The sequence below is a fragment of the Mustela erminea genome, chromosome 13 (assembly GCF_009829155.1).
Source record: "Mustela erminea isolate mMusErm1 chromosome 13, mMusErm1.Pri, whole genome shotgun sequence".
NCBI lineage: Eukaryota > Metazoa > Chordata > Mammalia > Carnivora > Mustelidae > Mustela > Mustela erminea.
In genome coordinates, this window is record NC_045626.1 from 92,338,298 (window position 1) to 92,350,802 (window position 12,505).

Genomic DNA, 12,505 nt, shown 5'->3' on the forward strand with positions numbered 1-12,505 from the left:
CAGAACCATCAACCCTAGTATTTGCAGGGAACTACAAAAGACCTTGAATAGGTAAAGCAATCTTGGGGGGAAAAAAAACAACAACAACACAGCTGGTGGCGTCAGAACTCCAGACTTCAAGCTCGGTTACAAAGCTGTCACCATCACGACAGCATGGTCCTGGCCCAGGAACACCGAGCCCGGTGGCACAGAGCACAGAGCCCGGAGATGGGCCCCCGCTCTACTGCCGATCCCCGACGAGGCAGGGGTGACTCTCCACTGGGAGAAGTCTCCTCGACAAATGGTTCGGGGGGACCTGGACAGCCACATGCAAAAGAATGAAACGGACCCACCTCCTTCCAGCACGTACAGAATTAAATTCACGGTCGATGAAAAACCGAAATGTGAGAAGGAAACCGTGACAACCCCGGGGGAGAACACAGGCAGTCGCCTCCTCTTACTGGCCGCAGCGACTTCTTTCTAGGCATATCTCCTGAGGGGAGGGCACAAAGCCAAAAATGAACTAGTGGGATTCCATGAAAATAAAAAGCTTCTAGACAGGAAAAGAAATCATCACCAAAACCAGAGCGCAGCTCTCTCCTCTCCCCGCGATGGCATGAGCTCGCCCATTGATATCTGTGTGCCCCGAAAAGCGGGAATCATCTGGCAAAAGTGTTACTCTGCCTGCTGTGTCCAAGGCTCCCATTCGACCGGATATTGTGAACTCCGTTCACATCAGCTTGCACAAAAACAGCAGACAGCCTTGTGCTGCCAGTGAGTCAGCAGGTCCTCGAGCCAGTGCTGAGTCTTGGGGCACTGGCAGAGCTCTGGCCCGAATGCCCAGAGTTCGAGGCGGTGGGACTCACCGTTCTGGCCAGGGTGCTTTTGGAAACAGGGGTCGTGGGGGCCGCATGTTTGCACCCACCAAAACCTGGCGCTGTTGGCATCGCAGAGTGCGCACGACACAGAGGCGATATGCCATCTGCTCTGCCCTGGCTGCCTCAGCCTTACCAGGGCCGGTCATGTCTAAAGGTCTTCGTATTGAGGAAGTTCCTGAACTTCCTTTGGTGGCCGAAGATAAAGTCGAAGGCTACAAGAAGACCAAGGAGGCTTAAAGCCTGGAACGAAATCAAGAAGGTCTACGCCTCCCGGCGAGTGAGAGCCGGCAAGGGCAAAATGAGAAAGCGCCGTCGTATCGCGCCGGGGACCTGCATCATCTACTGTGAGGACAGCGGGGTCATCGAGGTCTTCAGAAACATCCTGGAATTACTTTACTCACTGTAAGCAAACTGAACATTCTGGAACTTGCTCCCGGTGGGCACGTGGGACATTTCTGCCTTTGGACCGAAAGCGCGTTCCGCAGGTTAGACGGTCTGTACGGCGCTTGGCGGAAGGCTGCCTCCCTCAAGAGTCACTACAACCTTCCCGTGCATGAGATGCTTAATACAGGCCTTAGCAGAATCTTGAAAAGTCCAGAGATCCAAAGAGCCCTCCGAGCACCAGGCCAGAAGAGTCCTCGCCAGGTCCTGAGGAAGAGCCCAGGGGAGAACCAGAGGATCGGGTTGAAGCTAAACCCTGCGCGGGGACCGTACGCTGGGCCGAGAATCACAAACTCCGGACGGGCAAGGCGGCGGCAGCCTTAGAAGCCAAACCAGATGAGAAGGTGGTTCCAGGCGAGAAGCCTGTGGTGGGGAGAAAGGCTGTAGCTACCAAGAAATCAGCCGCTGACAAGAAGCCTGCAGAAGAGAAACCCTCTGCAGAGAAGCCAGCTAAGAACTGAACGTTTGCTCATAGAAGTCAAATAATTTTGGATACCAATTTTGAATAAAGACGTGATCAAAGCCAAACACACACACACACACACACACACACACACACACAACTAGAAGGCAACCTACAGAATGGGAAAGGCCATCTGCACACGATGTATCCAATGAACCCAAGAGCTACTAATCAAAACAGATGAAGAATTTATAAAACTCAACACCCCAAAGGAGGAATAATCCTATTAAAAATGGGCAGAAGACATGAACAGACACCTCTCCACAGAAAACCTACAGACGGCCCGCGGACGCACGAAAAGATGCTCAAAATCACTCATTATCCGGGAAGTTCAGTGGAAACCAGCACGAGATACCAGCGCACACCGGTCAGGAGGGCTCAAATCGACGAGTCAGGAAACAGCGAAGGTTGTGAGGATGTGGACAAACGGGGAATCTCACGCACTGTGCGCGGGAAGGCAAACTGGTGCGGCCAGTCGGGACAACAGCATGGAGGACCAGCAGCTAGGAATGGAGCTCCCCCACAACCCAGCAACCGCACTCCCGGGTGTTTACCCCACAAACACAAAACCACTAATTCACAGGGACACGTGCGCCCTGTGCTCAGAACAGCAGTGTCCAGTGGCCCGATCGTGGAAAGAGCCCAGGTGTCCATCGGCTGACAGATGGAGGACGGTGACGGAATATTACTTGGCCATAAAAAGGAAGACAATCTTGCCAGTTGCGCTCAGAGACAGAAGAGGGCATTATGCCAGGTGACGTCAGTCAGTCAGAGAAACACAAACACCACATGATTTCACTTGTATGTGGAATTTACTAAACAAGACCTATGAGCAAAGAGAAAAAAGAGACAAAACAAGAGACAGACTCTGAACTGTAGGGAGCACTGACGGTGACCGGTAACTGATGCTACCACAGGGGAAGGGGTGGGGGCAGGGAAACAGGCGATGGAGGTTGATGACTGCACTTACACCGCGATGGAAAAAACTAAATGAACAGTTAACATCCAGTCCTAGTGAGGCTGGGGGGGAACAGATGTTCAGAGATTTGCTACTAGGAGCAAACATTGTTTCTGCCTTTTGCATAGTAACTGGACAGTAGATCCTATTAAAATGAAAAAAAAAATTCTTTAACTCATATTCCATTTTGGGGAATCTCTCCCCAAGCCACTACTTGTAGTGGCTAAAGCCAGAGAACCGAGAACCTCTTTCGAGACATGGCTTAGCCACACTGTGAAGTTGATGCAGTGGTTACAGTTTTGTTGACTTCAGGGAAGGTCACATGTGAACAAAAAAGAAACCCGAGCTGCACAGGGACAACCTCGTACACACAAGCCTCGCAATTACGCTATTTTTCCCCAAAGCGGTGGGAGCGGTCGGTGGGGGGGGAGGGGGCGTTATCACTTCATCACATCTCGATATTCTTCTACTTGTTGTAACTTACAGCAGCTGTGCGATAAACCCAAGTGAGAAAAAAATCTCAGAAAGATAAAGCAAGAGGCCCTTATACTGCGAACACAGCACACGTGGGATCTTGGCACGTAACACACGTCCTCCTTGGTGGCCCATGTCGACCTTCAGTCTCCCAGCACAGATTCCCACCCCAGCAATAAGGGATTCGCTCCTGATACATCCTCCCTCGATGGTACTAGGAGCGGCGATCACAGCCTCTGATCGAAACTTAATAGGCAGGACTTTCTAGACAGATGTCCATCCCCCAAACGGGCTGAGTCCTCTCATTTATGCCCACCTCACGCCCTATGCCAGAAGCCGGTTCTCTGACAGGCAGGAGACCCTTACAGGTCCTTGTGGGACCGGTAGAAGGTTCCATTGCAGCCAATTCCAAACCCATCAAATCACGTGGAGTTTTCAATATGGAAAGACCAAGCAGTCTCGATCTCACACACACGCCCCGGAGGCTTGGTCATCGTTGGCCACAATGGACAAAACTAGTGCCGTGGCATAGAACAGAAATGAATTTCCAACAGAAGCAAACAGGGCAATGGAAATTCAACACGAAGCCATTGGGAGAAATGACCAGAAATAACAACAGACTGGACAAAAACAACACGGACGCTCTTCCTCTGACTGTAGACTGACACCTGCTGCGGGAAGACGGGCCGGTTCAGGGAACGCTCCTAGAGCAGCTATGATCTCGGGGAGGTCCTGGTTCTGGGAGCCCAGACAGCCCGGCCGGAAGTGAAGGAGACGCCACACACCCTCGTGTCGTGATTCCTTGGGAAACTGAAATTAGACAATGGGCGCTTCCAGGAGGAAAGAGGTCACTGGTCGCCTCACTTGTGCAGTTCCCTGATGTCCCCTGATGTACCACAGAGAGCCTCCTTTGGCATAAGGGAAACACGTTCCGAAGGAGAAGCCGCTGGAATGGACCAGAACCCCTCCAGCTGTGCTGCAGGAGAAGGACCCGTGAACACGGCCTCCATGTCACCTCGGCCACCTCCGCACACACAGAAACTGTACTACGTGCCGAGCCAAGGCTGACCCACTGGAATCCAAACAGAAAAAAGGACCCAATGTCATGGGCTGGGTGTGACATGACATGTGTGACATGAGAAGGAAATGCTATTTCTTGAGGTCAGCGAGGACGAAGGAACTGTTAAAACAGCCAGACTATGTCACACTGGGCTTGCAGAAATTCACCACATAAACGTCAGTCGTGCACTAGACACATAAAGACAGTGGGAAGCCCCGGTGGTGGAGACCTTGCAGGCGCTGACCGGGGAACAAACACGCGCCTTCTCTAATATCACGAGAGCCCGGAAGCTGGCGTCACGGCAGGGGAAGGCAGGCCCGATGGTGCTGTGCAGGCTAGGGCCCCCGGAGCCTCCTGTCCATGACCTTCCCTCGGAAACACGGCGTCAAGGAAGCCACGGGGCATTTAAGAGGCCGACCTGTGGCCCGTTCAGCGACCGGATATGGTAGCACGTTAGGGTGTCGTGCTGTGCTCGTGCTGATCACAGCCGGGACCTAGTCCCCTGCGCTGTCATGGAAGTGCGGTTCGGAGAACGTGCCTCACAGGAAACCGCACACAAAGTAGGATTGTTGGTGGTCAAGACTCCGGGTGACGCAGACCTGCAGGGCAGACCGACACTTCTGAGAACTTGAATTTGTGCGGGGCCCTAGGTCCCAGTGTGCATTCGTGGGCCGGATGGCTGTGTGCTGCCGGGCCAGGATCCCGCACGCACCCCCTCGCTGCGAGGAAAAGGCTGTTGTTTTGCCACGAGAACGCAGCCCGCGGCGCAGGACGGCTTCCTCTCCTCTGTCCCCCCCCCCCCCGCCCCCAGGAGCTCCACAGCTCAGCGGCTGCAGGTCCCGCTGGGGGCTCATCAGTGCAGACATAGGAAGAAGGAATAGGACAAGGCGACTCCGGGGACCAGGACTGCCCCGAGCTGGAGAGCTGTGCGACCGTGTCGGTGAGGGCAAGGCCACAGCTTGCTGACCCGGATTCCCCCGCTGGTGGGGCCCCTCACAGGCAGGGGAGAAAGCCCCGCAAAGACCCCACGGGGAAGGACAACCGGCCTCCCCGGGACACCAGCCTCCCCGGGACACCAGCTTCCGCAGGACACCAGCTCCACGTCACCGAAATCTCACTCTGGCCACTGGAGGTCAGACCTCGGCTAGCGGAGGTCGCGCTCTGATTCCAGTAAACCCCTCTGCGGTATCTGAGCTTTCTCCTTCCTGCTCCCCACACCCGGACAGGAATCCAGCACGAGACTGGGTGTGTTATTGAATGATAAACTCAAAACCGTTGTTCGTGGGAGATACCTGCTCAGTGTATCATTAACATGAAAGCCAGGAGGACACAGACCATCTGTGAGCATTCGCGGCCCCGAAACCCCACAGGCCTCAGGGGACACACGTGCATCTGTGCGGTTTGGGCTCGGACTTGGGCAGACACGGGGGCACACGGGTCTGCTCCTTGTCCCGACCTTGCCCGTCAGCCTGTGTTCCAGACCCCGGGCTCCCCTGACCTGGGGGGCTCACGCGGGCCTGGCACTCACCCTGTCACTGTCCTGGGAGCCCAGGCTGTCTCCTGCGCGGCCTGCACTGCGCGCTCTGCCCCTCTCCAGCCCACCTGGTGGCCCGGTGAATCTCCGGGTCCGCCCCAGAGCATCTGACCGGCCTCGGAGTGGAAGGACCCCCAGCCTGGGAGGGTCCTTGAGGCGGTACATTGAACACCCCCAGCCCCGTGGACGGCCTGCCGCCGGGGTCCCGGGCCTCTCCAGCAAAGGAGCCCGGCCCTCCCCCTGGACCTCGCTGCCCAGCAGTGCGGATTGTCCAGCCCCAGCTTCAGGGGCCGCATGCGGCTTGGATCTGTCGACGCCAAGCGTCTCTGAGCACCGGCTGCCCCTCTAGGTCCCGGCCGGCCCTGCCTGCGGCACCCTGTGCACGCGCACTAGGCCCACGGTCTGTGGGTCTCCAACTGCACCCGCGCCAAGATGGCTGCATGGCCACCCTGCCTGTGTTCCCCAGGGTCAGGGGTGTTGGCAGCAGACCTGCTCCCCCAGAAGCCTGCTCAGAGGCCTGGGCTCTACCTAAGGGCCCCTGTTTCAGGTCCAGGCCTTCCCCTTGGTCCTAAGCTCCTGGCTCGTTCTGAGCTGCAGCAGAAATCCTGGGGCACCTGGGTGACTCAGTCGGTGAAGCGTCTGCCTTTGGCTCAGGTCATGATCCTGGGTCCTGAGATTGAGCCCCACGTGGGGATCCCTGCTCAGTGGGGAGTCTGCTTCCCCCCTCTCTGCTCATGCTTTCTCAAATGAAATCTTTTTTTTTTTTAAATGGTATTTCCTTTAATTTAAAAAAAATAAAAATAAAGACAGAAATCTCTTCCAAATCCTAAAAGGGAACTTGTCCTTTGGGTGAAACGATTTAGGAACTATGTTTAGCTGCTAGAAATACAGGTGTGGAAAAGTGACTTGGGTCCCGGATGTGGGTGTCCCCATGAATCTGGCATAAGCAGTGGGGGCAGGAGTGTCCCAGGCATTCCACCGTCTGCTCTGACAGCTGGTGAGTGACAGCCAACACGTCACACACTTCTCTACCACCTCTTGGTCTCGTTGGTGAACTATGCGTGCAAGACTTTCGTCTACTTTCTGACCGGGTTGTTTAGTAACTGTTAAGTTCCAAGAGTTTTTATGTATTCTGGATACAAGTTCTTTGTTAGATGTGTTCATTCTCTTAACAGTGTCAACCCTAGGGGTGCCTGGCTGGCTTGGTGGGTAGAGCATGTGATGCTTGACCTTGGGGTTGTGAGTTCGAACCCCACCTTGGGTGCAGAGATTACATAACAATTAAAAAATAAAACATTTTTTTATGGGGCGCCTGGGTGGCTCCGTGGGTTGAGGCCTCTGCCTTCAGCTCGGGTCATGGTCCCGGGGTGCTGGGATCGAGCCCCGCGTCAGGCTCTCTGCTCAGCGGGGAGCCTGCTTCCTCCTCTCTCTGCCTGCCTCTCTGCCTACTTGTGTCTCTGTCAAACAGATAAATAAATAAATAAATAAAATCTTTTAGAAAAATATTTTAAAAATAAATAAATAAAATCTTTTTTTTTTTTTAAAAAGTGCCTGTGATAGAACAGAAATTCTTATGTTAGTGGTTTATCTACTTTTTCTCTTATGAGGGACATGTGGCCACATCAAAGAACTCTGCTGAATCCAAAGTCAAGAAAATAGCCTATTTTTTTTTTTAAGATTTATTTTTTTTGTTTGAGAGAGAGAGAGAGGAGGGGCAGAGGGAGAGAATCTCTAGCAGATTCCCTAGTGAGTGCAAAGCAGCAGGAATCTTGGGGGCTCCTCGCACAATCACGAGATCATGACCTGAGCAGAAACTAAGAGACACTCAACGGACTGTGCCACCCACACACTCTACCCTATTTTTCTTCTAAATGCTTTAGATCTTATATTTTACATTCAGATCTGTTCCTTCCGTTTTTTGTTTGTTTGTTTTGTTTTTTGTTTTTTAACTATGATTTGTGGCTTACCTGAGCTGTTCTTACTGGGAGAGAAGCAAGGCTTTTCCTTTCTCTGCGGGGATCATCTTAGCTCAAGATAAGGAGGAGGGAGAGGAAGAGCGAGGGAGGACGGACAGGAGGAGGAAATTATTTTTCATGAAGCCCAGAAAAGAAGCCTAGTGTCAGCAGGTGTGGTGGTGGAGACCCCAGAAGATCGTCATCCGGGCGGCTGCGGTGCTGAGCCCTGGCAACGGCGAGCGGCCACTGGGCGGATAGGCTCTAATCAGCCAGGGCACCTGTCCCGACCAGGGGCCAGAGCAGGAAGGACGGAAGGACGAGTGACCCAAGGAAGTGGGAGCCCCTCCAGGGCGACCTCAGCTCCCAGCTGCTCCTGGCGGCCCCTTTTCAGTTTGGACGGACTGACCGACTGTCTCTACTTGCAAGGACAAGAGGCGTTTGTGCATGGGGAGGGGCTCCGCCCCGTGTCGTAAACGCTGCGGCTCCAGCTCTGGCTCTTTCCCTTCCCCAGTGAGACTCGATCTCTGACTAGTCTCGCATCCTCCGGAAGGCAGCCTCGTACGTGACCCAACGGGTGCCACTACGCCACGGCTCCACATTGGTTTTCCCTTTGTTGTCTGAAAACAAAAATGGATGCGACAAAACACGCCGGGTGAGTCAGCAGGTGTTTATTGGTGGGAAGGTTCTGGGAGCCGCAGTTTGTCCCCGGACACGCGCACCGTCAGCCTCAGGAGCTCCCCGCTGGGAGAAGGGACAGCCGCGTCTGCCGCCTGCAGGTCCTCACAGCCGGGAGAGAGCAGCGTGGACCCGAGAGCCAAGCTCCCCTGTCACTGAAGGACCAAGTGAGAGAAAGTGCCACATGCACGGGGGAGACAGGTGCCTCACAGCTCTCCGCCCCCGCCCCCCGGCCATCAGCTCGCCTGCGGCCAGGGCAGCCGTGGGAGCCCAGCAGGGAACACGTTTCCGTGAGCACCCGCTGTGCCCGGGGCTCCTCGAGGAGCCGATGGCACCGCACCTGGCGAGATGGGGTTATGTGTTCAAGAATTTGGTCCTTACCTCGGAGACAGAGACCCCTTTACGATCAGAAAAAAGTTACCGATCCCAGCCTCAAGCCAGGTGCCTGAACACCCACACAACACTGCACCCCCGTGTGCTCCCGCAGCCCCCAGCCCGACTCCAGTTGCTGTGGCCCCCACCCTTCTCCGAGCTCCCGCTCCCTTGTCTCCGGCACCCACCCCTCAGGCCTTCACTGTCTCTGACTCCCCACCTCCGTCCCCATATCCGTCCCCATATCCGTCCCCCCATCTCCGTCTCCCGCCCACCACTCTGTCCGCCACCCCCACCCTGGTCTCCGTCTGTCCAGGTCCCATGTGCGCCCGCCCCACGACCCGTCTGCAGGGCAGGGGCGCAGGTCTTGTGCCCTAGGAGGCTGACCCCTGTCCTTGCGGCTTGAGGGTTACTGTTCCGCTCTCCCAAGGGTCCAAAAGGAGCGGAGGGAAGGAGAGCGCGGGGCCGTTGTCCTCCTCCCGCGGCCGCCCTTCCTCAGTCCCACGGCTGTGAATCCTGATGCTGCCCCCGCTCGGGGCCCACCGCGCAGCCCCGCAGCCCCGCAGCTAATGGCCCTTCACCAGGCGCGCGGCACCTGCTTCCCACTGGGACCCTGACCGCGGGGCCCGGTCCCCCCAGGGCCTCTTTCCTTTCCGGTTAAGGAAAACGGACCCGGAGGCCGCCGGCGTCAGCCCCTCCCGGAAGGGGGCGCCCCGCGGGTGTGGAGACCCGGGCCCCCTCGCGGGCCGCCGACCTCGGGCGCCGCGGGAAGCCCCTCCCGGGGCCGGGCGCTCACCAAGGGCAGGCACTGCGCCAGGAGGCCGCTCCGGCGGACACAGCGGGGACAGCTGACCTCGCTGAGCGCGATGCAGCACTGGCTCCGGCACTCCCGGTGGTGGCCGCAGCGGGCGCCGTCGGGCTGCGGGCGCAGAGCGGGCTCGGCTCCGGCCCCCGCCGCGCCCCCGCCGCGCCCCCGCCGCGCCCCCGCCCCGCCACCCGCCGCGCCACCCGCCGCGCCCCCGCCCCGCCCCCCGCCGCGCCCCCCGCCGCGCGCCCCGCCGCGCCACCCGCCGCCACCCGCCGCGCCCCCCCCCCCCGGCCGCGCCCCCCGCCGCGCCCCGCCGCGCCCCTCACCCTGCGCCAAGGCGTGCACTGCAGGAAGATGCCCCGGGGCCTGCAGAACGTCTGCGAGCTGGCGCTGTTGGTGACGCAGCAGCTGCTGCGGCACTCGGCGTGGTCAGAGCACTGGTCCCTGTTGGGCTGCGGGGACACCGAGCGCCGGCGCTCCCCACCGGCCCCTCCCCCGCCGCCCGCGGCCCTGCTCGCCCCGCCCCTCGCGCCGCCCCCCTGCCCGCTCGCACCTTCCGCCAGGGCACGCACTGGAGGAAGAGGGTCTTGGCGGCGCAGAAGGCCTGCGGGTTCGGGCTGTTGGGGACGCAGCAGCGGCTCTGGCACTCGGAGTGGTCGTTGCACGCTTCTCCCGTCCTCTGCAAAGCCGGGCACCGTCTCGCGGCCGCCCGCCAGGGCTTCCCCGTCTCCGAACACCCACCCCTTCTTTCTGCGCCCCTTCAGGTTTCCTGGAATATTCCCGACCTGGCGGGTTCGGTGGCCGATGGGGTGAGAGGGAGCCAGAGGACAGGGAGAGGAAGGGAGCTGACGTCGTCCGTGCCTGTCGTGAGCCACGTGGACAGCAGGGTAAACCGAGGCACAGGCACAGGTGCCTCCTCGGGGGTCACAGAGTCCGCCTGGAGCTGTGGCCCGGGTCCCATCCACCCCCTGAAGGCCACCTGCTCCCCAGGCCTTTGATCCAAGTTTTCAAACTTCAGGTCTCAAAGTTCCTCTGCAAACTCAAAAACTTACTAAGGCGCTCAAAGCTGGTGTCAGTGTGGGTTCTTGCTAACGACTTTAGAAGTTTTACATGTTTATGCGGAAACCTATTTAAAAATAGGCTCCCTGTCCCGTGTTAACATAAAGAGCAACTTTTTATGAAAAATAGGTATATTTTCCAAACTAAAGGAAACACGCTGACTCCCGCCTGCCTTCCCGAGGCCGGGGGCTGTTGGGGGTGAGATTCCCCCCCCACCCCCGTCTCCCGGGAGACCCCAGCCGCGCCCCCCGCCCCCGGGGAGGGAGGGGCAGGGCAGAGCCCCACCCAGGGCTAGTCAGAGCCGGCGGAGTGCGGGGCGCCCCCCAGCAGGGCCAGAGGAACGGAGCACAGGGTGGCTGATGCCTCCACACTAGAGACTCACTCGCTGGCGTTCACACACTGCAAACTTCTATTTGGTTTGGTTTTGAAGATCTTAATAAAACGGAAGCTCGGAAGGCACCTGGGGACCAGGGCCTGGAGCCCAGCGAGGTGGCTTTTCAGGTGAGAAGCGGCCAGATGGGGAAGCTCACTCCTGGCCTGGGGCACTGAGGTCGCTCCTGGGCCATGACCCAGCGCCAGGCTCCAGGACCCAAGCTCCCCTGCCTCAAGCTCCCCTGCCTCATGTGGGGCCCCGAAGCCCCGGCCTCCCGCGGGCTGCCTGCCATGCAGTGGGTGCTGTGGACGTGGAGGGACTGGTGCCCTAGGGGGGTGAAGAGGCAGCGCAGGCACTCTCACGTTGCCCACATCCCTCCCAGCAGAGACGCTTTCTCGGCCCCCAACCCACCCCCACCGTGCTGCCATCTGGCCTGGATTTGGTGTTGGGGTCCTGGGCACCAGAATCAGCCATCCTGGGGGCCCCAGGGCTGGGGAGGAGGATATGCTCCCAGGCACCCTCCTTTCCAGCCCCCAGACCAGGCTCGTGGGGGCAGACACTGCAAGAAAGGAGCCCGGATTCCCAGAGAGCCCGCATGAGGCCACGTCCGCGGGCGCAGTGCCACGGGGTGTCCGCTGACCTTATTGAACAGGAACAAGCTCTTGGACTTCCAGGCCATGCTCATGGGTAGCAGTAAGAGCAGCAGCAGACGCCCGGTGCACGCCATTGGGCTTGTGGTTTGTGGACGCCCCAGACGGCCATCCCTGCCCCCACAGCACCTGCGTGGGCACCTGCTTCCTGCCCTCCGTCCCAATCTTGCCTTTGCAAAGTAGAATTTTTTTAATTAATAACTAATTATTATTTTCTAGAGCAGCTTTAGGCTTCCAGAAAAATCGTGCATCAAGTACAGAGAGTTCTTCTGCAGCCCCGCTTCCCCCGCCTGTGTCCTCTTATTAACCGGTGTGGGCGGGGTTGCCAGGGAGGGTCAGCTGACGGTGATACATTGTTACAACCACAGGGGAAGCTGCTTGTGCTGGAAATTCTGGGGTTGGACATATGCCACCAGATTAGCACAACAGTGTTTCCACTGCCCTAAAACCCCTGGGCTCCACAAGTTCCTCCTTGCCCAGGAAACCCTGGCAGACACAGATCTTTGAGGGGATCTTCTTAGGGCCTGTCCTGTGCCTTTCCCCCAGTGTGCTGAGTCGGAACCCTACAAAGCAGCCCTTCCAGACCCGCTTCCTTCACTCCCTAAAACTCATTTAAGGTTCCTCCAAGTATCTTCTACAGCTTGATGGCAAATCTCTGTTTAGCACTGAGTGGAAAATGAATTCTCAACACCCCTTTCTCTGGGGAACACTGGTGCCTGAGTTAAACAGGAGCCTCTCTGCTGCTAGAGAGCTCCCGTGGGTCCCTCACTGCTCAGCCCCTGCCAGTCCAGCTCCTGTCTCCCTGGGCTGGGCAGGACACCCGGGC

At 57.9% G+C, this 12,505-nt stretch overlaps 1 protein-coding gene and 1 pseudogene across 5 annotated transcripts; one reads left to right on the plus strand and one right to left on the minus strand.

Annotated features, from left to right (window-relative positions):
- The first annotated feature begins 578 nt into the window (after nt 1-578).
- LOC116572125 lies at nt 579-1,982 on the plus strand (annotated as a pseudogene).
- Nucleotides 1,983-8,389: 6,407 nt separating this feature from the next.
- Nucleotides 8,390-11,987, minus strand: LRCOL1 (leucine rich colipase like 1). Of its 5 annotated transcripts, none has more exons than XR_004278133.1 (5): nt 11,670-11,987; nt 10,151-10,276; nt 9,924-10,005; nt 9,177-9,708; nt 8,390-8,572 (listed from the first exon to the last, which is right to left on the minus strand). XR_004278133.1 is itself a non-coding variant. In XM_032310888.1 (5 exons), exons 1-5 carry the CDS (start codon nt 11,754-11,756, stop codon nt 8,570-8,572), a joined length of 465 nt encoding a protein of 154 aa, XP_032166779.1. In that variant the 5' UTR covers nt 11,757-11,984; the 3' UTR covers nt 8,390-8,569. The 5 variants fall into 5 exon arrangements, 4 of the variants coding, with proteins under 4 accessions (XP_032166779.1, XP_032166777.1, XP_032166778.1 ...); XM_032310888.1 differs by having other exon boundaries at nt 9,586-9,708; nt 9,924-10,049; nt 11,670-11,984; XM_032310886.1 differs by having other exon boundaries at nt 8,390-9,708.
- Between the last annotated feature and the right edge of the window lie 518 nt (nt 11,988-12,505).

Coding starts and splice junctions, on each gene's coding strand:
- LRCOL1 (XM_032310886.1), bottom strand. CDS start 11,756: ATGGCGTGCACCGGGCGTCTGCTGCTGCTCTTACTGCTACCCATGAGC. Junction 10,277..11,669: donor GCTTGTTCCTGTTCAATAAG/GTCAGCGGACAC, acceptor CCGGCTTTGCAG/AGGACGGGAGAAGCGTGCAA. Junction 9,709..9,923: donor AGTGCACGCCTTGGCGCAGG/GTGAGGGGCGCG, acceptor CTGCGCCCGCAG/CCCGACGGCGCCCGCTGCGG.